The sequence below is a fragment of the Venturia canescens genome, chromosome 3 (assembly GCF_019457755.1).
Source record: "Venturia canescens isolate UGA chromosome 3, ASM1945775v1, whole genome shotgun sequence".
NCBI classification, from domain to species: Eukaryota; Metazoa; Arthropoda; class Insecta; order Hymenoptera; family Ichneumonidae; genus Venturia; species Venturia canescens.
The window spans coordinates 13,765,386-13,791,010 of record NC_057423.1 but is presented as its reverse complement, the minus strand read 5'-3'; the positions used below and the strand labels follow the sequence as shown (position 1 = coordinate 13,791,010).

General features: G+C 39.9%; 1 protein-coding gene across 5 annotated transcripts in view; it reads right to left on the bottom strand.

The window, feature by feature from the left end:
• Positions 1–24,243, bottom strand: part of LOC122407516 (autism susceptibility gene 2 protein-like) — a 37,254-nt gene extending 13,011 nt beyond the window's left edge. For 4 of the 5 annotated variants that reach the window (XM_043413790.1, XM_043413794.1, XM_043413793.1 and 1 more), the window contains exon 1: positions 20,781–24,243. In XM_043413790.1, the coding sequence (XP_043269725.1) occupies positions 20,781–21,188 (408 nt within the window). In that variant the 5' untranslated portion in view covers positions 21,189–24,243. The remainder of the gene's footprint in view (positions 1–20,780) is intronic. The other variant, XM_043413791.1, reaches the window with a different exon arrangement.
• Between the last annotated feature and the right edge of the window lie 1,382 nt (positions 24,244–25,625).

The window sequence follows — 25,625 nt, the reverse complement described above, 5'->3', positions numbered from 1 at the left end:
TGGAGGGGGGGGGGGGGGAAGAAGAAAGGGATCGAGTGTGCGTGTGCGTTCGGCAACTGGAAGAAAGAGAAGAATGAGAGATTACGCGTATTTCTCGTGAAAACAGAGTGAGCAAGGAACATCGACGAATGAGGCGAGATTCTCTGCATTATCGACGTCGAGTTAACCACTCGAGTTTTTGCAAACGGTAAAACCGCTCTGTGTTCTCTCTTATTTTAATTCACCGAGGATTGTTGTCTGTAATAAAAGCCGGGGAAATGCTGAAAATCGTAGTCGCGACGATCGCTTCCAAAAACTTGGAAGGACTGTCACGGCAGCTAGGGACACGGGGGGAGGACTCGGATCGTGAGCCACCGAGGCACCACCGAGGTACTCTCTTGGACGACAGACGGGTGGAGCGCGAAGAAAAAGTTGGAAGGAAGAAGGGAAGACGAACGGAAAAAGGAGGATCGGTGGGTATTACAGTAAAGTCTTGATTATTCGATGCTTAGGAGAATCGTGCAGAGGAGGAAAGTAAAAGAGGCCGGGGGAGAAGAGCCGGCGAGATAAGTGGTCCGTCTTTTTGCCCCGCGGACAGTTGGGAGCTGGGAAAATCGAGGATAATTGTTTTCGTAATAGGTTATTTCATTCGTTCAGACGCTTCGAATCGCCCGCCGATAGGGACCGCGTTCAGTGGCTACTCCCGCGATCTCTACCGTGTTAAGCACAAGTACTCGGCCCATTACATGGATGGGTGACCGCTTAATCGGCCGCCGAGCCCGCACGAGCTCATTAAAAGGGAAAGAACATTTTTTCCCGGTTTCTGTACCGACTCTTGCGGGTAAAGGAAAGAGAACTGTGTGTGTGTGCATGTGCATCAAGCTCTTTTCAGTGCTGAGAAGTGGAGAAAGAAAAAAAATGCAATTCTTCGCTCGTAAAGAATCGATTCGACTGTGAATCAGCTATCCCGATGAAAACAAACGAATTCCTCTCGACGATTCATCGAAATTAACGCTCCGCTGAATAAATCTATTTCGAAAGTTCACAATTTTTAGAAAGATTCTTCAACGATATTCCCATAAAACAGTATTTCTCGCAAAATTTTTTCTCCAAGAGAAAACAAACTTGTTCGCGTCCCGATAAGTCACCTTATCTACACACATGTAGCAGCGATTTTACGAGCGAGAAAATCATAGAGACGATATCGAGCCCGGCGAGGCGTTGAAGGTAAAAAGAAATGGGTCATGAGCTCTACGGGTACAGAAGGGGTATCTGTAAACATTGTTTATTTTGTTTTAAGTGCTGTACGTGTCGCTCGTATTTACAGACCAATTTAGATCTATTTACATACTTAATGTCATTCGGAAACGTTGAAAAGTACGATACTTGCGGTCTTGCGTGTTGCGGACGAACGAGGGGATACGACAGAGGTGCTAAAGTTTTCAACATCGTTCCGAAACTTTGAAAAATAACGAATGAAATTCTCGACGCTCATTCCCAACAATTTTCCTGTCAAACGAACATACGATATTGCACCTTAACCGTTCTCTTCCTCAACGCAATAGCAAAGACTCGTGGAAACCTCGACGTCTACGAAATTTCAAGAAATTTATTCATCGGAACAAACATAAATCGGCGCAGATTTTCGCTCGCGCTGCAATCGAGCTTCCACTGTAAGCCGCTGCTGCGGTTGTCGCTATACTTACTGGTCGCGAGGTGGAACACCGATGCGAGCGAGAGCTCGAGTTGTGTCTGTCGGTACGCGCGTGTATTGGCAATGCGACTGCGGGGAGACACGAGAGGGAAAGAGCAAGACGAAGGAAGACATTGACCGAACGAAGAACCGTGCGCGGCGCGCGCGACAAGGCCTTTTTCTTCTCCTCTCAACTCGAGAGAGCGTTGGAACGTTGGCCAGCTGGAAAGAGAAGCTTCGCCAAACCGTCGTGAAGCAGCAGCGGTGTCGTGTACAGCTCGATTCGACTACCTTATGTTCGATGCAACTTCGCGCGTATCCCCCATACCGTACTTCACAACGTGTCGGCTCTGACTCTTGTACGTACTTTTACATCGTACGACTGTGACGATACACCAACGCTCCGAAATTCCAAAGGACCATTACCGGATAAATTATTTTTATTATCATTTACCAAATTACGTAATTTCTTGTGTGCTCGACGGGATGTCCGTTATTGATTGTGGTTGGGACTGAAAAGCTGCCTAACAATGGCAAACAATTCGAACCTTCCCACGTTGGAAGAGTTATGAATTCGTAATTTTTTTTACTGCCCCGAGGAAAAGGTAGCAGAAATGCTTTTTTTTCGTTTTTTCGTTTTTTTTTTCTTCAAAATAAACTATCGTTTCCAACTGAAACACGATTGAAATAATATTCTTCTATTTTGTCCTGATGCACTTTTCTGACAATGAGAAACACCGTGCTCAAAAGAACTTTTCTCTTCGTTATGCTGAGAAAAAGAATTTTTACTGCTGATGAATTATGAGATGTTAATACATGAGAATGAGAATTGAAGATAAGAATAGCTGTTTCATTGTGTTTTGTATGAATTGTTATAAATTTACACAACTAAAAAATTCTAATATTCCAGAGTTTTTTGTTACAGTGAGAAAAAGGACGGAAGAGATGTACGTACTGAGAAATATTTATTCTAATCGATTATGAAATTGGGAAAATTTGATGTTCCCAAACCACTGAACCGATTCTCGTGAATTAGATAAGCTCTCGCCATGACTACCGAAACCTTGAAATATTTTAATCAAGTCGCCTAAATTAACACCCATTGAAACGGAAAAAACGTATTTCAGCGTGCTTCAACAAAATATTTTTTAACAGAATGTTAACCCTTAGTGTGCATCTGGGGTCAGGTTGACCCCAACATTTTTTTCTCACATGAATAGCATTTACAGATGAGCATCTTACAAGCAAAACCCCCAATATTAAGAAATCGTTATGCCCTCTCTAAAAGTAGGGAGCATAGCCAACTTCATACTCCAAAATAAATACACTTTTTGGAACGGTTGCAAAGTGGACTATTTTTCCCTCAAAGCATGGACCCTTGTCTGTTAAACTCTGTAAAGATTTCTTTCAAAACACAAAATTCAATTTTTTACGAGAGATTTAACCGAAAAAGTGCTTTTTACGCGCACTATCAACTTTGAGCACGTTTTTGAACGATGAAAAAAGATTTTTTTGGAAATCCGACTTTGCAGCCTTAAAGTTGGATCAATTCACTGCAAAAAGTGACTAAACCTTTTATTCCGAAAGGCGCATAGTTACCGAGATATTCGGTGTGAAAAATGACCTGGGCTCAAAGTGACCCCATGTGCACGAAATCTCTTGCTGTCAAGGTGTGCACACTAAGGGTTAACAGTATATAAATAGACGATGAACTCTGGACCAATTAAATTATTGCACACTTTTAAATTGCAGATGATTATTGAGATTGTAGTTATATTTTAAAAAATTGCAACGAAACTTGCTCACAAAACGGTTAACGTCTTTTTTAACCCTCTGGAAAAATGATTTTATGTGTACTCGGTATATTTTTCGATTTTTCATTGAAACGTGCTTTTTTTTCATTTTGATAGGAGCAACCAACAATGTTTGCAAGAAATGTTTCATTATCATGGGGCCAATTTCGTAATAGCACTTTGTTCTGTTTGCGTTCACTTGTTCAAATAGTTGAAGTGTTTTTGTGGACATAGGGTTTCCAAGGAAACTTCGAAACTTCACAAATCGCCAAAGAATAAAAGAAAAACGTGCGTCTGTTTGACTCGATATCGACCATACCTTTTACAAAGCGAGGAACACTCGCGATGACGTCGAACCGTAAATTTTTGAGACATCAAACATAGCTCGATTCTTGTAAAACTTCAATTCTGAAATTTTCACGAAGAATTCCGCCTTTACACACGAAAAATTTGAATTCAGGTACCAGAATAAAGTGAACGCGTAATTAAAATTAGGATCGATTTATACTGCAATGAAAACCGACGATTTTAGCACTCGTAACAAGTCGGAATTATTGCTATGAAATAGGGTAATACACCTTTTTTTGAAAAACTGTTTTAAATTCATCCCGAAATCGTAATGAACCAGTAGAATTTTAATTTCAGTTTTATAAGACCAAAAAGTGTCTTAAAAACTATTTTTTATTAATGATTTTGAATTTTCGCGCGGAAACGCCAGCCGCCATGCTGTTTCGGTTTGTGACGTCACTCCGTTGGTAAACAATACGACTGCGAAATACCAAATGACAAGATTTGTGAAAATAATGAGTGTAACATCGGTGTCTTGTGCCTGAATGCAATAATACAAGTGTAAAAACGCCACAAAAATTGTCGGCTCATCGTCACCATCAACGTATTTATCATTGGTCGATTTGTACTCTTTGCTTTCACAAAACCATCCTCCACGATGCGATTTTAATAGAATAAATAATGATAAAAGCCCACAAACGTGCTAATAATTTGTGAAATTTCAAAATAACCCAAAGCACGATAAAAATCGAGATTGTTTAGTATCGCAGTGACGTCACGTTGGAATCCAATATGACGGTGGCGTTTTAGAAATTTGAAAAACAGACGAAAAGAGACGATTTTTGAAATTGAATTATAAAACTTACATTGCATTTTTACGAATAAATATTGACGTTTCTCGTTTACTTTCTACGAAATTCATCACAAGCGTGCACTTTTATATTTTTTCTTACATGCTGTAAAATGCCCTATTAAACAATTCCAAAGCACTTTGTCCTTCAAGGAATTTGAGTCGAGCGAAGATTCTCCAAATAAATGGAACGATCGCAACAATGGTCTGAGAAGTTTCTTGTGGTTACTAAACATTTGCACAGATGGCCATGTGTCGGGCACCTTCACATGAGGTTTTTTCTCTGTCCGCGACAAATTCACGTTTCGATAAATTTCGATGCGTACAGCAAAAAGTGTCTGGTTTTTTAGATACTCAATACTCAAAGCATGACCAGAAAAGTGCTTTACTTCGAGACGAAAAATTCGCTCTTTATTTCCCTACTTCGGAATAACTCCCTCCGTAAAGACTCTACTTACCACAACGTACGTTCCAAAACACGTCGAAACACCAGCTCCATACAACAGGATAAAAATTTCGAGATGGCTCAGTTAAATATAATGCGAAGAGTCGTAGCCTCAGACTTATTTTCAGTTTTACGATAATTGGACAATTTTCGTTTCGATCCGGAACACTAAATCAGCGAAAAAGTTGGCACGATTCCAAAAACTGAAGAGAAATGATAAATGGAATGAAAAGAGTACGAAATTTGTATCGAGAGTTAAACAAAATGGCGAATGAGGGTGGGCAACGTTCGGTGTTGGACCTCCGAAAAACATTTTCGCAGGTTCCACATCTCAAACGAGCCTCGAGAAGTTTTTCATCGCATGGAAAAAATTTTCGAATTATTTCCGTAGTGGAGCTCTAGCGAAGCGTTGAGCAGAGTTGTATATACACATGCGAACGTATCCATACACAGAAGGAAAAGAAGCTAAAAAAACTGCGCACGGGGTCGCTCACTCCACCTGCGCACGTGTACCAACCACGTAACGTATACACACGGCCTCAATACACGTAAGCCTCCCGATCGCAGTAGCATTGAATTCGCATGTTCCCCCCTTCTTAGGCCGAGCAGTCTTGGAGATCGAGAAAAAATAAAATGAAAAGGAAAACAATGCTTTCGACATTAACCCTAAATGCTCGACGTCCGATTTTCTCATCTCATTCCTCGAAGAAAATTCATTTTTCGAAGGCACTATCGATTCTGGACTCCCTCTCGATTTTTCCCTGCCAGTCGTCTAGTGCTTTATTTACCAACGATAGTTTTTTTTATCAAATTGTCAAATATTTGGGGTTTCGAGAATCAATTCAAATCATCCAGACTTTATTCCTCCCGAAGTTGTGCGTGCTCGTTGTTCTGTGTACGAAAAACGTTCTCGTACTGCGGTACGAGCACGAGCAGATCGAATTCGATGTCGACGAGCGACAAGCATATTCAATATGCATGTTTTTCACTGGTCGATATCGAATTCGATCTGCACGTAATCGCACCGCCGCTGGTTCACTTTTGAAAGACACGCCATCTTTCGATTCGTTATTACGATTTTTCATGTGCGACCGAGGTGGATTTTTTGTTTCCATGACCATAAAATCTTCCCTTTCTCCTCGGCCGTTCATCGCCCAATGTGTATTCAGTTTCCACCATTGCAACCCGAGTAATACCGCCGTTGTAGAGCACGCATGTCGATTTTTATTACAAAGCAAACTTTCTTTCGCATTCTTCTCATATTTTTTTTCTCTCTCTCGCTCGTCTCAAAAGTAAGAATGAAAAAGAGAACGGAAAAAAAGCGGTCGGTTTAAAGAGCGTCCACCGGGCGCTGTTCGTGAGGCGCTCATGATCGCGCGGTGAGAAGCGCACTCTATCAACCAACGGAAGAGAGCTCGGACGAGCAACGGGCGACCGTCTGCGAATATCTATAGCACGGTGTTGTGGGCCGTTCGCTTTTGCGGATGGCTATTCACGAGCGTCCGTCGGGGCCGTCGGGGCTTTAGACACGAGAGCCGAACGTAGGTCGTGGCAGCACATGCCGTTTTGCGGAGACATAGGCTCCCTCACTGTGTTCAGACCGAGTCGAATAGAGGGAGAGAAAGAGAGAACGAAGTACACGAGTAGTTGTAGTACACGATACTACCGCAACGGGAAAACCATGAGCGGCGCGAGCCCAGGCCTGTATCGAACTCGTTATTCTAAATCGCTCGAGTTATAATTGTCGAGGTGCTTCCGTTCGAATTATTAAAATAAACGACATTAAATTACAGTTATTACGAACGCGAACTCTCGAGGAAAATAAAAGCTTTTCAATTCATTATTAAGCAGAGCGCTTTCAGGAATATGACGAACGTGGAGATATAGCTAGAGATCGATCTCCGAATGCTCGTGTCGTCGTTACACCTGGTGTAGCTTAGCTGGCTTTGCTCACGATCGCTTTCCTGCGGGTGACTTGCTTCGAAACTTTGCAGGGGAAAAATATTCATTTTTCGAATAATATTCGTTGATCTTTCTTATTCATAAAAAATACTTCTCACTCGTGTTTGTACAAGGTTTGGACGAAACAGAGTCGTAGCAATGAAACGATCAGCGGTCCAAATTTATCTGAGGATTCATTGGATCTGGATATAGAGAAAACTTGAGAGAAAACAGAACTGGAACTGAAGCGCAATGATTTCAGTGGGCAAGATTTAATTTTAGTAGGCGTCAGCAAGGATTCATTTCATTTAAAAAAAAGCATCTGTTTTAATTATAAAATCAAAGTATTTATAAGCAATGAAAAATTCGTTGAAATACAACGAAGATTATATTTTAAAACTTGAATTTTCAAGTCCTCGAGCTTGTCTGAATCATCTCCGTTGTTAAATCCGTGAAGTCCTAATAAAATCGCAGAAATCGTGGCGCTCCTCGGGTCAAGAACATTTTAGAAAAACAAAACGGAACACCAGAAACGAAATTTCGTTAAAAATTCAGGAATTAGCCTCGAGTGATTTCGATAAATCTCCGATCAGTGGTCAAAAATCATTAAGCCAATGAAGCCATTTCCAAGAGACGATCAGACATTGCGACTTCACTGCAGAGAGCAGAAAATGGCTAATCGGCTTTTTCACCCAAAACTGACCGCTTGCGATTCGGACAGCACAGCCCCCTCACATTGCAACTGAATCTCCCGCACTTTAAGGTTGTTTCTAGCATGTTACATGGCGCCTCAACCGGAGTGATTCTACCCGTAATATGTCGCAGTACAGCGAATGTATTCGTGGTAAGCTTTCAGTTTTTATTCATTGAATAGGTAGAAATGGTTCGACGTGACTCGAGCCAAGTCGGAAGACTCGACGTTGCCAAGTGCTCTTTCTCTTTCTCGCGTCTTCTTTCTCGTTGCTGCTTCGGAGGATTCGATGCGTGCACACACACCATTTGTTCTCCTAACAAGCCCGGTCTCAACGTTTGTACAAATAACGTAGATTTACATACATACGAGAACAAATGCACGTTTGAGAGCAACCAGTCAGAACGGATGGATCGACGAGGATTTTCGACGTCGAATATTATCCACATTTCGTTATACATCCTGCTTATAGTTATGCCTCGTGTGATTTTGGATGCCAGTGTCGGTATTCTCTGATACTGCGCGCGCCGCTTACCGTTTAATCGTGGCACAGCGGCGTGTAAACGTATTATGTCATCGCGTAAACGCGACAGACATCGCACGCACGCACCGACACACACCGGCGCTGTGCACCACCGAATACTCGGGGAGGGAGAGAATTGTGAAACGAGCTCGTACGGAAAGCGATGGGATACGGGACTGATACGTGACGGGCCAATCCGTCATACGATTGTTACATTGTAACGCGATTTTTCCACCTTACTTTATTTTTTATAAATGCATATCTTTATGCATTTTTTGTATGTCGCTATATTCTGTCGAAAAATGGGCTCAGAGCGAACATAAATCCGACGATTCGAAGAATGTGAGAATTTTTAAACGTGTTCAATTGGAAATTCGCGACGATTTTATCCCCCCGTACGCGAAATCGTTTTCAGACAATTTAGTCGCTGGCTTTGTTGTTGACAATGAAATTTTTTACAGTTGATAAATTCATTCGATAGATTTTCATACCGAAATACGTGAAGTGAAGAACGGAGTTCTATTTGCTTCAAATTATTTCAATCTACGAAGGAAGTTTCAAGGAATAATCACTATGGTAAAAAAAAAAACAATTTCGCAGCTTGGCTTTTTTCCGATGGAGTCACGGCGAGTGGAATATTGAACGGTTCTATGAATTAAGCTCGTTACTCGGCGCTGGAAAAGACTCAACATACGCTGGTTTTTAAGGGCACGCTTTTGTTTCATCGACGCGTTAAGGATTTTCGACACAGGGCTATAAAACTGTTTTTTCTTATTTTTTTAATGATTCAACGAAATGGTTTATCCACGAGTGAATAAATGGGAGTGATGTTAATTAGTTGGAAGTTTGATTCGAAAAGTACCCAATCCGAGTCGTTTATTTCAAAAAGCGTGGCGCATGTTTTAACTTTATTTGTGTGAAAATGCATCATCGTGCATTCGAGTTTCTATTTTATTTTATTCGCGGGTACGTTTAAAGGCTGAAAAGCCTCTTTGAATTCCGGTTAGTTTGACAAATTAGTGAATAGGCTCGTTAAATTTGTAATTTTCACCATCATCCGTACCCAGTCAATTAGTCATTTTCGTCTAAATATGCTCCTCGTTCACCGTGATATTCACGACTGCAGCTGAGGCAAGCCAAACAATCAGTGTCAAGAGACTCGCGACTCTAATTGACGTAGCGAATTTGTGTTTCCGGTTTTTGAACAACCCACAAACCGGAGACACACGAGCAAACTCGACGCACTGTCTAATTACAGCTATAAAAATCTCGATTCATAATTCATTACTTTTGAACAGTAAATTTAATGCGATTCGTTCGATTAATTTATTCATTAACCGTGCCGAATACCGTTGTCTGATTGTCCGACATTTTTTTCCAGCTGTGCTTCGATGTTAATGCACAAAATCGTGAAAATATTGTTACCATGTGGGCGAAATACGAACTAGTTTTGATGATGATGATTTTAAAAAAGTCTCCAACTATTTCAGTAATTCTCCAAATTTGTCTCCTAGCGTATTTGCCATTCGTAGTTTTTCAACCTACACCAATGATTTCGTGAAATGAAAAATTGGTGAATTATACGAATGTTTTTTTCGTTTTATTCGTTGGACTCGAACGTTGCAAACTTCAGCGTCGTAACGCGATGTGCATCGCTTGAGGTTCGTACGTCTTCTGTGTCTTTGACCTTGTTTATTACGAAGGATGATCGTTGTCAAGGAACATGAGATCTTCGTTTTATAAATTAGACAAATACATGCACACGCAGAAGGGGGAAACCCTAACAATATTTATAAAATTCAGCAAAATTCTTTCATTTGAATCCCAGTTTTGAATACGCTAAGGAAATTAAAACAGAACCGAGCACGGAAGCAGAAAAAATCCTTTTCAAACATTCCAGTGGAGCATTAAATATCGGGGAGTTCAAAAATATTCAGCTTGATAAAACAGACGTGAAAAAAATGGACAAATGTCCCAGCGCCATCATCTTGCTCTGCACAAAATAATTGAAATTGATAACGAATGAGAATGTTCTAATGTCGAAGCGAAACTTCAAAAATGCTTGAACAAGAGTTACAATGTAAACCTTAAGGAAGTTGAGGCTATACAGTCATTTTTTTTACCCAAAAGTGATGACCTGTACCTTTCAAAAGTTAGGCCAGTTTACAGTTTGGCAATGTTGCATACACTTTAAAGAAAAATTGGGGAAAAAAAGACGAAAAACTGGTGGAAGCTCAGTTGAAAACACGAACAGTGACGATCCTAGCATCAAAAAACTGCACGGAAAACAGATTATTATTAATATAATCTCAGCAAATCTCCTAATAAATATGAAAAAATTGACATTATTCGGCAAGCCTTGCTCATGTTGCCCAAAAAATTTCATATTTTTAGCATCATTTTTAACGGAGATATCACTGAATGTGTCTTGACTTCCATATAAGATTACATGTTATTTGGCCCAAATTGTTATTGATTTTTCTCAGCAACGACGCTCCTAAACTGTCTGAAAAATTAACTGATTTTTTTTTACACTTCACTTTATAAGATGCAATCGGTTTAAAAGCGGTGACATCATTTTCATTCTAATGCCTCAACTTCCTTAAGGTAACTCCTGTACTGCATGGCTAGTCAAACGAGTGCTAAATTTTCAAAACGTTTTTAGACCAAGTTTAACGTATCGATTAAATGTATTGTTAGTGGATTTGTATTGCAGCATATATTAATTAACATGTAAAAATATTAAAAACGCTAGTTTTGCAAAAGCATCAATTTATAAATGCAAATTTCCACGCTGACACATTTTCACTGGTATTTTTCAAAGAATTATCTGAGTCTTTTCATCGATTTTATTGCAACAAGTCTCATTTTGTTCGTCAATCGGTCTTCTATGAATCCACCACGTAGTTTTTTTTTTTTAACTCGATCGTTTCACTGTTGCAGCTAATTGTTTATTGAGCAAAAAAACTTTTTCATTCATAATTTCTGAAGGAATGAGTTTAAAGGAAAACCTACGTGGTGAATTCGTAGAGGATCAGTTGAGGAACAAAATGAGACTTGGTGCAATAAAATCGGTTATAAAATACAGATGATTCTTTGAAAAATAGCTATGAAAATGTGTCATCGTGGAAATTTGCATCTAACAGTTGATAGTTTTGCAAAACTATCATTTTAAATATTTTTTCACGTTAATGAAACATGTTTGAATACATTTCTACTAACAATAAGTTTAATCGGTACGTTGAACTTGGTTTAAAAGCGTTTTGAAAATTTAACACTCAATTGACTAGCATGCAGTACAGGAGATACCTTAAGCATGGGGGGTGACAGCTGATCCAGCGTGACGTGTTTTTTCGACCTGGCTCACAACGTTTTCGCTTTCTTTTTACAGTAACCGGGAGTCATGGGGAGTTTTATTTTTTGTTGATCGCAAAAATCACGATGGAAATGATAATATTTCGAGTTCTCGGAGTTTGATTTTACCCGAATCGTCATGAAATTTCGACTTTCTTCAACCTCATTTTCTCTCGCGTAATGATACGTAAAAAACTACTGAAATTTCGATGAAAGAGTAGTAATAAATAAACAACAGTTTGTTGAAAGAACATGCCAGCGAAAGCGAGCCATTGGGATGACGCTCAAGTTTTTGCAACGTCGGAGTCCAACGAAATGATGTAAAAAACCCTCCAATAATTCCAGTAATTCTCCAATTTCGTTCCCTGTCGAATTTGTAATTCTCAGTGTTCCAACCCGAGTCTTGCTACAAATATTTTTCTCGTTCATTTCGTTGGACTCGACGTTGCAAACATGAGCGTCGTGCCATTGTGTGCCATGATGCTGAAGTTTCCAACGTTGGAGTCCAACGAAATGATCTAAAAAACTGTCCAATAATTCCAGTAATTCTCCAATTTATTTCCTGTCAAATTAGTACTTTGTAGTTTTTCAATTTACACAATTATGATTCGGGAAATAAAAAACTGATGGATAAATCATATTATTTTCATTCACTTCGTTGGACTCCAACGTTGGAAACTTCGGCGTCGTTGTGTGCCTTCGTTTTAAACGAAAAACTCATATTTGTTCAGGCCCATTGTGGGAAATTTTGGTGAACCCTTTGAGGGAGCAATGCGTCATTTGTTTAAATCTGTATAACTCCGTTTCTTAAACCTCAAGAACTCCTCGTACAGCTTATTCGAACAAAACGGCCCGAAAATCCTGTTACCTCGTGTTTCAACCCCAAGAACATTTGTCTGGGTGTAGAATTGTGAGCAAAGTCTTATCCGATGAGGGATTTATTCACGAAGAGCGAACTAATCCGGAAACAATCGCATTATTCTCATAAAATTGTATTACTGCACGAGGTTTCCGAGCATCAACGATGCAACGAGATAATCCATCAAGTAAGGCTTCTCATGTGTATCTCCTTCGAATTAGTCCTTTCTCATTACACGAGACGTTCCGTGTCAATTCACTCGCGTTTCTGTCACGATCCAATGTCATTCTTCCCTCTCAATATTCAAACGATTTCACGTTATTTTCGAGCTGCGAAAAACAAAGGAATTTCTTATTTTAAAAAAACGAATAAAAGTGTTTTGGTAAGAATGCAGAGGACCCTGCCAGCATGGCTTTCGTTCTAATTTACAGAATTCTGAACAAGCGATGATCCAGCAATTGGATACGTATTTGAACGAGTCGAAAGTGGGCGATGTATTTTCTCATCCGCGTAACACGATTTTTATTTGAAATTTCATTGGAGGAAGAAGCTTGTTGAGATACCCGAGAAGAGGGTGGGTGGGACGCGGAATGCTTCGTACGGATAAATATCTGTATGCGCTTTCGATTCGAAGTTTAGAATCTCCGCATCACCGTCTCGGGGAGAAAGTGGAGCAACTTTGTGCGAAAGTCTCGCCCCCGCGGTACGAAGCATTACGTTATTCCTGAGCTTACGCTTTTCATGTTTCGTTAAGCTCACGTTTCAATATGAATTTGTAGTAAGGAGCCCGACGAGATTTGATCAAGAAAAAGATTCTCCCGTATCCTGTAAATGCATTTTTGTATTTACTACATAAACATCAATTTCATAAAAATAAATATATTCGCGGAGAACGAAAGGGATCGGAGACCCCGATCGGAGGGGTGCCGAGCGATGAAGGAGCAAAAAATCTTCTCGCCCCTCTTTTCACGGGGCAAAACTTTTATCACGGGATGCGATGTTATCAAATTTTCTTATCAACTTCCCGGAGGTAGTCTCGTCGTTAACGAGAATAATTTCTCCCGAGGACCGATAAATCGTGCCGAACTAATAATAAATTCATCGAGTTACTATAAGAATTGGTCTCTCTTGATAATCGAACCTTGCAGTTTCCTCTGGCCCGGTCCGTTCGATCGATCGATACATGGATATACTCATTACGATTTTCATCCATGTTTTTCTGCTCATTCCGAAACTTTAACTAGTGAAATACCCCGAGCTCGGTGCCCGTGGAAATTAATCATTCAAAAGTACTGCAGTGATCGCTAACACGAGGTTCATCAATCAGCTGTGTTATTTGGCAATGAATCACAGAGGTGAACTTTATCGGAGATTGCACTGTTGACGACGCTCAAGTTTGCAACGGTGGAGGAACTTGACGAAAAAAACTTTTGCAATTCACTAATTTATATCACGAATTATTCGTAAGTGAAAAGCTGCGAGTTGATTATTCGGTAGGGAACTAAATTGGAGGATTACTGAAATTGTTGGAGGTTTTTTTGGATCATTTCGTTGGAATTCGACGTTGCAAACTTCGACATCACGCACCTTTCAAGACCGATATTTCAAACGTCTACGAAAAAAATTCACGATAAATCATTGCAGTTTAATGGGACTTTGGCGAGGCCTTAGTTTTGTAATGGAAATTCCATTCCTTTTCTCGGTGTGCATTTTTTTGCCTGTTTCGATCATTTTCACATAGCAAAAATTAATCTTATTGAAAATTTGCATTATTCTATTGTCTAGGCAAACCTCAAAAGATCCCCTAAGTAAATAAAAAGGGTTGGGACAAGTTCATCGATGGCTTGTATCCTGATCGTATTACGAAAAATGTAAAAAAAACTTCCATAAAAAAAAAAAAAACATTATGAAACCAACTGTAAATAATTTCAACACAACAATTCGAAAAAAACTTGCACAAATTATGAAAAAGAATGATGTTAAAAAAATACAAATCTGTAATTATTTTGTTAAGTGAAATCAAATGAGAAATAAAAACTGAAAAATCGCCCTCGAAAACATTGGGCCAAGTGTTCAATAGTAATTCGCAATGTTCATTACTCAGGGTGTCTAATTTTGACCAGAACAGAAATTTCATGACTTTTAAGGCTTTTTAAGTCAAGGAACAGGAATTTTTCATGACTTTTCTTATGGTTCTGATACTTTTTATTCATCTTTTAATTATAAAAAAATTCAATAAAAATAACAAAGAAATGATATTTTATTTTGAAATAAAGAATCTTTTTTTCTTACAAACTATTCATTCGATATTCGTTTTTATATCGATGATGAGTATTGACGAACCAGACATTGTCGCAACCCCGCAAATTTTGAAATCATGTTGAAGAAAACCAAAAAATCGACAATGACAATGAGCGTTGCAGAGATCTTAAAAAATCAGGTTGTTTGGTCATTTTTCATGACATTTAATGATTTTTTCAGGTCCGAGTGTAATTTCATGACATTTAAGAATTTTCATGACTTTTCAGGTCGTTAGACACCCTGATTACTACTGTTAAAAATTTGTATAATCTCATTGTATAGGTATTATATAATCAATAATGGAACAATTAAGAATTATAAATTATTTATGAAATCTATACACGTGAGAAGTTGCGTAAAAAAATACACGAATAAATTCTTTTTTCACGTGTTAACTCTAACAAATAAAAAAAGGATTTTGCTACTGATTTGACCGGATCAAGGATGACACTGAAGTTCGCAACGTTAAAGTTCAACGAAATGAACGAAAAAAAGATTTGTAATTCACAATTTTTTTATTTCACGAAATCATTGGTGTAGGTTGAAAAACTCGGAATTGCAAATTCAGTAGGGAACAAAATTGGAGAATTACTGAAATTGTTGGAGAGTTTTTTAAAATCATTTCGTTGGACTCCGACGTTGCAAACTTCAGCGTTATGACAAAAGGGTTCGGATATGGACCGAAGAGCTTGCGCTCGATTTTTGTAGGGCAAATGCGCTCTGGCATTTTGAGCAACAATGGCGAAATGATATTTTTTTTCTCGATTAAAAACTATCAAATATCTGATGGACTCGAAGCGAAGTAGTAACAATTTCGGTTAATTATAAAGCTTGTTGAAAAATATTGAGATCATTTCTCATCGGATTAAGCAGTAAATTACGTTCAACACATTGAATCGGATAATTATGTTGACGCGCTTAATCTCCTATCGAGTGAAGAGCTTTCGGTAGCTCCGTACGAACGGATTGATTTCTGTTTATGCAAACAATATAATCAACCGCAATCCGCAATTATTTCGATTATTTATAGAACGCTTTAACGGATTGGCTCGCTCTCTAATTTGTGAACAATCACAATTTGATCCGCGCACATGAAGAACACGAGAATCGCAACGATTCATCGACGTGAGAGACTGCGGTTGGAGTGATTATTTACGACGCTGAATTTTGCAACGTTGGAGTTGAACGAAATGAACGATAAAAAGATTTATAATTCATTATTTTATTATTTCACGAATTACTGATGCGGCTTAAAAAATTACGAATTGGAAATTCGGCAGGGAACAAAATTGGAGATTTACTGGAATTATTTGAGTTTTTTTAGATCATTTCGTTGGACTCCAACGTTGGAAACTTCAGCGTCATGATTATTTTGGGGATTTGAATGACCCCAGAAAACGGATTTCGACATTCCGAAGGCACTCGAGAGAACTCGAGACAAATCGCCGATGAAAGACACTGAGAGTTTGGAAATAGTATTTTGGAGAAAAGATCCAAAAACTAGTGAGAAAACATGGAAATATTATGTCGAAAAGAAATTTAAGAATAAATCTGAGAAACGCTTTTCTCAGCGAATCGCTTTTAAACCGATTGCATCTTGTAAAGCGAGGTGTAAAAAAAATCAATCAAATTTTCAGACAGTTTAGTAGCGTCGTTGCTGAGAAAAATCAATAACAATTTGGGCCAAATAACGCGACGACGCTGAAGTTTGCAACGTTGGAATCCAACGAATTTAGGGAAAAAAAAAACATTTGTAATTCACAAACTTCTTATTTCACGAAGTCATTGGTGTAGATTGAAAAACTACGAATTGCAAATTCGGTAGAGAACGAAATTGGATAATTATTAAAATTGTTGGAGAGCTTTTCTTACATCATTTCGTTGGACTCGAGAGTTGCAAACTTCAACATCATAAAACTTGTAACCTTATGAAAGTTAAGACACATTCAGTGATATCTCCGTAAAAAATGACGCTGAAGTTTCCAACGTTGGAGTCCAACGAAATGATCGAAAAAAACTCTCCAATAATTCCAGTAATTCTCTTATTTTGTTCCCTGCCAATTTTGCGATTCGTTGTTTTTCAAGCTGCACCAACGATTCGTGAAACAAAAAATTGGTGAATTAAAAACGTTTTTTTCGTTCATTCCGTTGGACAACAACGTTGGAAACTTAAAAGAATGCTGCTAAAATATGAAATTTTTTGAGCAACATGAGCAAGGCTTGCTGAATAATGTCAATTTTTTTTCATATTTATTAGGAGATTTGCTGAGATTATATTAATAATAATCCGTTTCCCGTGCAGTTTTTTGAGGCTAGGAACGCCACAGTCCGTGTTTTCGACTGAGCTTTCACCAATTTTTCGTCTTTCGTTCCCGACTCTTCTTCAAGGTGTATGCAACATTGCCAAACTGTAAACTGGCCTAACTTTCGAAAGGTACAGGTCATAACTTTTGGGTAAAAAAAATGACTGTACGGCCTCAACTTCCTTAAAAGTGCTGAAAACTCGTGTGAAACTCGTATCGAGCGACGTTGCAACAAACTTTTTTTTTATTGTTATTATTAAAGAAACGTAAGACACGAAACTTTTTATAACACTGACGTATACGGAGGTACACGAGCGTGCATTCGTATCGAAGTATCGTACTCGGAGTCACGTTCGATAAACTAGAAATTATACACGTATTTATATGGTCGTTAACTCGCGGCGAGCAGGAATATTATTTATGAGAGACGATTTCGTCAGTGGCCGATGGGATATAAACGCTATTGCACGTTTATGACACCGAAGCCCTCCTTCGTTCTATTATTCTTATTATTATATTATTTTTGTCACTTTTTTGCATCTCTATTTTCTTGGGTATCGAGTAACCCGATGAGATAATGAGCGAGTTTACCACGAGCTCGTCAAATCTATTCTCTTGCTCGCACTTCCGACGGGAAGCATCATAATATGATGCGCTGGAGTTTGTAAAACGTTGGAGTCCAACGAAACGATGTGAGAGAGCCTCGCATACTTCCGGTAATTCTCCAATTTCGTTCCCTGCCGAATTTACAATTCTTGGCTTTTCAACCTGCACCGATACTTGCTGGTAAAATTCGTTTTTTTTCGATTTTTTAATTAAAACGTTTTCCCGAATTAAATTTGCGCGAAAATATTGACCGATTTATTTGCAGGACGCGCCCCCACCTGCTTTTTATATTTCACAGTGGAATCGCGATTCCGTTACTTTTCACTGTCCAAATCGTAGATCTCGAACGAAAATGCAAAGGCATTCCCCATTTTAACGGGAGGAAGTGGAATAAAAATGACGCGCGATTACAATCAAATCGGATGAGAAAATCTCTGGTATTTCGCCGATTTTTTTATGAGCATGGGAATCGGCTTCGGGGACATGAAAAACTCACTGGAGCTCGTCTTACCCGATGCTCTTTCGCGCGCGTCCCTCCTGCTCGTATTTCATTACACGTTTTTAGTTATTATTTTCATAAAAGCTTTCCGAACGATCTCGAGTTTTTCGTTGTGCAATTGACGGCTCGTAGACTCAGGATCATATCGAATGTCGCATCTCGAATTTTCGTTTCGACGATCAAGCAATTTGGTCTCGAAGAAAGATTTAGACCGCTCTCCGGAATGAAAATAACGCAGAAAATCCTCATCGGATAACGCTGAAGTTTCCAACGTTGGAGTCCAACGAAATGATCTAAAAAATATTGTTCAATAATTCCAGCAATTTTCCAATTTATTTCCTGCCGAATTTATACTTCGTAGTTTTTCAATCTACACAATTATGATTCGTGAAATAAAAAATTGATGGATGTATCATTTTGTTTTCATTCATTTCGTTGAACTCCAACGTTGGAAACTTCAGTGTCGTGGCCACGAGGCTGCGTTTTTCGCCGAGAGTATTAAATCTCGTGAAAAATAGACTGGAAATAAAAAATGGAGCTTCCTCGACGATGATCAAATCGACGATCATTCGAGATTTAATAATCGAGCGAATCCGTTACATTCGAAGAAATAAGGAAATCGGGAATCTCGACTCCTCATTGGAACGTGACTAAATTCCGGGTTTTCGGACGCGCGTGAATCAGTGATTAAATCAAAATGTAATTTATGAACGACACGGCTTAGAGATAAAAGTGTAATATCTCAGGGGAAAGAGATCTTGAATGAAAATCTTTGAAAACCGTGCGTACTGATAAGCCCAAAAGGCGCGCGATACGACAAGGGATTAAAACTGCTATCAACTTTTAGTTTTCGTTTTACAAACGTTCTCGGAGAGATGCGAATCATTATGACAGCGGGAATGCCTCGTTTCTCGTTTTATTTACAAAGCACGTGTTCCTTCAACAAAAACTCGGGAAATGTTGCAGTTCGAATTTCTCGAGGGATTCGCCGAGGGGTTCGCAAAGTCTTTTAATCGAGATGATCCGATGAAAAGCAAAACCGATTAACGATTGAATGGTTTGTTGTTATTGTTGAATCCACGCGATTATTCATTTTGACGTTTTAGAAAAGTCGAGCTACAAAGTAAATGCGAGTTTTCCCTTTAATGATGTGAAGAAGAAAACGAAGTCAAAAAATATCGTATTCAATTTTATTCCATCAACTTGGAATTGAACCGGAAATAATGTCGTTTTCGTACTGAGGAACAAAAAAACCAGAAAATAAATTTTTTATTCGCTCGTTGAGTATAAAAAACCCGGCCTCGTTCAACAGCGGAAAATGGACCAAAATTTTCACAAGAAAACACGCACACTTTCCCTCAAATCGAGATAAAACATCGAGTCTCATTGATTAGTCATTCGATAACTGAAAAGCTGGGTATTTACCAAAAAAAAAGTGTACTTTGATTTCGTCACGACGACTCGTACCAAGAATGACTTCTCAGTCGTGCTCCATGATAATCATGCACGTTACGATTACGATTCCAAGTTTGTTCGAGGAAAAAAAAACTTGCCTTTTCCACAAAAAAAAAAAAATATTTACGAGGGGCAGTATAATCTCACGAATCGCTCGAATACAAATTGCTAATCTGTTTATCTGTTGCAACGACTATCGCGTATCTGCATACAGTGACCGCGCGTGTTACGAAGGTCACATTTAAAATGGTGAAATTAGCAATCGAACGATGACAATATGCATGTATTAATGTTAAAAAATCTCCGTACGTCACGTTCGCCTTCGACTCGTCCTTCTTCCTCATGCGTATTTAGAATAAGTATTTAGAATAAGTAAAAAAAAGAGGTAAACAAGGCCCTGCGTAGCGCTGTTTCAAAATTCGAAAAGCGCGAAAGGCTGTTTACCACGAAATTTCCGGAATTCGAGGAAACCGTTGACACTCGTCTCCGCATTCCCAGAAATGTGTAGTCGTTCACGGAAAAAATAGAGGATCGCAAGAAACACGAGAAAAGCTAAAAAGACTTTCTTCGTATCAAGAACGTGTAAACGATGAAAAACAACAAAAGAAAACATGGGAAAAAACGGGAGGGGATTGGCGCCAACGTTCAAGTCCACTCGCGTGTGTCCCCATCGCGACAATTTGACGTGGACTCGACAACAGAAGAGTTCGACCGAAAGAGTAGAAAAACTTTCAGTCTCCGTTTAGCATCTCCATTCGATCATATACGTAAAAAGAGAATCGTGAGCAGAAAAAACCGGAAGCCTGACACCGCAATTCCATTTCGCTCTTCATCTCGAGAGAAACCGAAAAGTCGATTCTTGCCTTAAAAAAGCTAAAGCGTTTCGCGTATTCGCATGGATTCGAAAATACCTAAATAAAACGAATGAGCAAAGTAACCTCGAGAAAGGAAAAAATTCGTTGGCCCCTGCCTCAAAATATTCAGCTCAACAAATGTAAACAACAACATAAAGTGGGTAGAGAAATAAGAGAGAGAGAGAGAGAGATGCAGTCTGCGCTCTACGAGAAAACTGTTTCTCAGTCGAACAGCGGTCGTCTCGCTGCTCAACGAAACGTAAACATGACCGAAAATAACAAGAAAAAATGAGGGAAGTGAGGGGCAGGGGGGGGGGGGGAGAGAAAGAGAGAGAGAGAGACGTACCTCGAGTTCCTCGTAGCTGCGAAATGCAAGTATTGCAAAACCGTCGATAATGTCCTCCTCGAACGGTGGCTCCTTGTTACTAGTGCCGGTTGAGTTTAGGGATGTTTTCTTCCTCGGTCTCGGTGGTCTTGGTGGTCTCGGTGGTCTCGTGTTATTTTCGCGTGGTCTACCACCACCGGGCCTTGATAGACCGAGACCGAGGCCACCGGGTTCCTCGTCCTCGCCGCTGTGGCTGTCCTCCTCGTCGGGTCGTTGCCTCTGTAGTTGCTGCTGATTCTGGTTCTGATGATGGTGCTGCTGCTGTAGCTGCTTCGAGTTAGCTAGGCTCTCCCTCTGCGCCAATATTCTCTGTGCACGCTCGCGTCTCCTGTTACGCTGGTTCCTCTGCTTCACCTCGATCTGCTCCATCTCGCGACTTCCGCCCCCGTTATGTGTGTATTTATACGTATATATATGTAAACATATACATATGGGTCGTTCGCTACACGTCTTTATTGCCGTGTTTAACCAGCGGATGTCAATGAATGTTTCACGAACTCAATAGGTTGGGAGATCGAGTCGAAGGATCGTCAAACTTGTCACGACGCTCGAAAAGTGCACGAAAACTCGGAGACTCTTGAATACCGATTGTTTTATTTTGCACGAGAAAAGAGCAGGGAGCATCGAGACGATCCTTTATTCCGCACGTCAGTAATTCTGCCACTTCCTTTCGTCTATTTCCTCTCTCTCTCTCTCTCTCTTTCTCCTTCCTTCTTAACGTTCAACTAATCTTTGTGAAATGTAATCGCCATTGTTGCTAATCTCCCGACGTAGCACTACACTGTTTTCTTGTTTCTTGATTTTATCATCTTCCTTTAGCAAGCTAGATTCGTTGGTATTTAACAGATGGTAGCAGTCCGTAAAGATTGTGCCAAAACGAAGGCTGATTTGTTTCAGCTCAAGAATTCAACCGAACAAGTGACTTTTTCTTAATTTCCTTGCTCCCGTTTTATTTTTCTTCCTTTTCGTATAGCCCTTTGTCCGCACGATCTTTATGGCAATATTGTTCTTACCTGTACTCAAAGTCCTTTTCGTGTCCGTTTTGACGAAAAGAAAAAATATCCACACGGAGCCTTCGTCTCACAATCACTTCTTTGCTCGTTTGCACACTTTATTCCTCACTGTGTATTCTCTTTTAAACTCCGAGGCAGACTCTTTTCCTCGTCGTACGCTCGAACTTCACCATTTTCTTTACTTTTTTTCTCACTTTCTCACCGCTTGGATATTCCAACTGGGATCACACGAAACGAAAACTCTTTGCTTTTCTTTTTTTTTTATCTAAATTTACTACACTCGCGCGCACACACACACGTATATAGGTTTCGACCGTATGTCTACACACCGCTCTCCTTCTCTTCCTTTCTCTCTTTCTCTGTCTGACTGTCTGTCTTTCTTTCTCTCTCTCTCTCTCTCTCTCTCGTCTCTGTCACGGGCACATCGATCGCACGCGCTTCGGAGTCTGCCGTGTGCGTTGGGTTTGAGGACAAACACACCACCAACACCGATGACAGAGAGAGAGAGAGTGGTAATACGAACGAGCGAGATAGATTGATTAGATAGATAGATAGGCCGGAGGAGGAGTAGGAGGATTGAAAGAGGCGAGGGGGTGGGGGGTGGTTGTGAGAATGAGAGAGAAGCTCCGCCAGCAACGCGGACGTTTGCACGAGTAGCGCAAACAGAAACGCTAAAGAAAAATTGAAAAATTACTGTTTAGCAAGTCTGGGCAATGATGAACGGGGAAGAAAGTCCTTTTTTTCTTTCAAATGAAACACTTCACGGTCGTTTTATATTCTCGGCTCCCCCGCACGGAATCTTATTTATCGTATATTCATTCTTTTTTGATAATTCTCATATTCCTCTCCAATTTCTCGTAAATAATTCACTATAACGCGGCACACACTACACTTTTTTCTTGACGTTTATTATTTTAAAAAATTTGATTTAAAATTTCACGATCTGTCTATCGCCGCGTCACGCATAAATGCGAGCGAGATCGTGAATGCACGTACGTACGTATGAACGCACGCACGCACCTTTATTACGGTTCGACGATCTGTATGCTACATCGTTGCACTCTGCCATGGCCGTTCCTCGTAAGTGAGAACGAAGAATAAAAATGGGAGCGAGGGAGAGTATGAGCGAGAAGAGAGAGAGAGAGAGAGGAATTGCAATGATCCGCGATTGAACGCGGTTAAGATGCTTATCAGGCTAGTTGTCGATCACTTTGATACTCTCGCATTTTTTTCTTCTTTTCTTTCTAATTCTTACAACACCTTTTGTAGTCGCCTTAGCCGTCGTTCAGCGTCACTACACACCAAACGAAAAATCTTTCGCGCACCACCTTTGCCCACTTCACTTCTCTCTACTCTGTCGTGCTTCTTTTTTCCTTTCGTCGTTTTTTTCGCTTTTTTTCTCGCTCTGTCGTCTTCGCTCTTACTCCCTCTTAGTTCACGGCCTGTCGTCACCCCTCCCTCTTCGTCGCTCTTCGAACTTACAAATAATAATAATGTAAGAGCAATTGTATGCGAAATGAAAATAAATCTCCTTCGTTTTTTATTTTTATTTTTTTTTTGTTTTACACAGAGATATTGTCGGTTTTCGTTTGTTTCCTTTTTATTAATTGTTTTCCTTCCTTAGTGTCCTCTCTCTCTCTCTTCTCTGTCTTCTAGGCTGACTGGTGATATCTTTTTATTTTTCTACCAATTTCTTTCTCGCGCTGTCTATACGTGCTATTTTCCCGTCGCCGTTTCTCGCTCGCTGCTCAAGCTTTCCGCTGCTGCCGCCAGCTAAATGTACCCGAGACTGTTCTGAGGGCACGTAGTAATATTACTGGTACACCGATTGTTTGGAATGGCGGATCGAACGGACACGCACGCTTGCCGCATCGTCGTCAATGTCAAAATGGCCGCGCGCGCGCCGCTGTCGTCCTCTTCGGCGTGATCCCTCTAACGCAACACACGTTTAAAATACCTCGTAGCATGTTATATACGGAACATTCGTTCGTACGGTATGTCCGTAACATTGCCCTTTTTCCTCTCTTCGTGTATGCACGCGTATACGTTTGATGTGTGTGTGCGTGTGTGTGTATGTGTGTGTGTATCTCCCTCGCTCCTGTGCATATAAATGCGTTAGCGAGAGACCCACGATTTTTTGACTTTTCGAGCTCTTTTTTTTTATTTCTCAAAATATTCAACGCTGATTTTTATTATGATATACACGGAGTGTTCGATTAGAGTTGGCAAGTCGGAGGAATAGAGAGAGAAAAAGAAAAACGAATAAACAAAAAGAACTCCCTCCTCCTCGGCCCACACGCGAGACACACGCCCTAATTACACGCGAATGCTCCGCGATTAGCGGCGCGGTTTGTTCGTCTTAGCACCGCGCATTCTGTCAGAGCCACGCTTGTACACGGTTAGAACTACACATACTCCAAAAACGACTCTGTGGACGAGAGAGAGGGAAAGACGAGAGAATTGGCGTTATGTGCGTGGAGCGGGGAAGTACAGTCGATCATACAAGTTTCTTGTTGTATTCATTCCAGCCATCTGACGCGACTTTTCTTAACTAATGACACCAGATGTGCTTCTTTCTTCGACGCTACCACTAGTGATTCTAATAACGGAACGCTTATTACTTAAGCGGGCTCGAGCGTTCCGAAAGAGAAAGCAATAGTAGGTGAACCCTCCTTTCTCTCTTCAATTTGCGCATGCCTGGACACACCATTGTACAGTCTGAACGGAAAATCGTTTTCTGGTGCGCAAAATTTTCATATTCGAACGCTTGGTCTCGTCTGGTCTCGTCGCTGTCAGCTCATTTTTTGGCGGACTATACCGACAAAGACAACTTCCCTCCGATGACTATCTCTCTCGGAATACTGAGTCAGTCAAGTCAGTGTTCCACAGGTTCCACTTATCAGTAGAGCTTAGTGCTCCAGATGGTTTCACCAGATCAATGCTTTCGCCAGAAAGCATGTAAAATGTTATGACGATCGCCTCTTTGAAAAAATTTCATTCGAGCAGTGAAAGAATTCGAGTTGATTAAATAATTGGCAGTTAGGAAACGATTTTTTGCAATTTGCCTTAATTTTGAGTATTTTATCGATTACCAGGTGATAATCAGCAAATACTTTCCCCCTATTTTTGTTCGTGCCACGAGCCGAAGCACAAAAAAGTGCGTTCACTGATACTGACGTGTTATTACTCTGCTAATGGTAAAAAATGTATACAACTACATTACTACATTACCATCTTGATTTTCACAGTTTTGACTGTACTCGTGCGAAAAAAAAGGAATTTTACGAATTGCAAGGATTTTTCATACTTCTGAAAGAACGTTATGTGTACCCCTAAAAATGGCGTTTCAAACTAAAACAAGAATGAAATAAAAAACTATAAAAATTGCAAACTTCATATATTTTCCTAATTTTCCTCGCTGCTTGCATTTTGTTTGGCAAATTTTGCCGTGACAGCAGAAGCAAGCTCGTGAACCGTAGCGGGAAATTCAAAGTGCGGTACTCGAGCTCCCGTCGAAGAAAAATTGTTCTCATACGTCCTGATGTTGTTGATAAATAACCTCTGAAAAATTCGAAAGTTGGCGATAAGAGGGTTTTTCATGGCCAAAAGCGTACTCATCAAATCTGTTTCATTAAATAAAAAAGGCAAACACGGTTTCGATAAGACTGCGGCCGCTGAAGATCGACTGGGAAAATGAAAATAAAGCGAGAATATTAGTCATCAAAATCTCTCATGTATCAAAGCAATGCTTGAGAAGATCAATTTTCGGTAAATTGCGAAACTTTCAACAGAA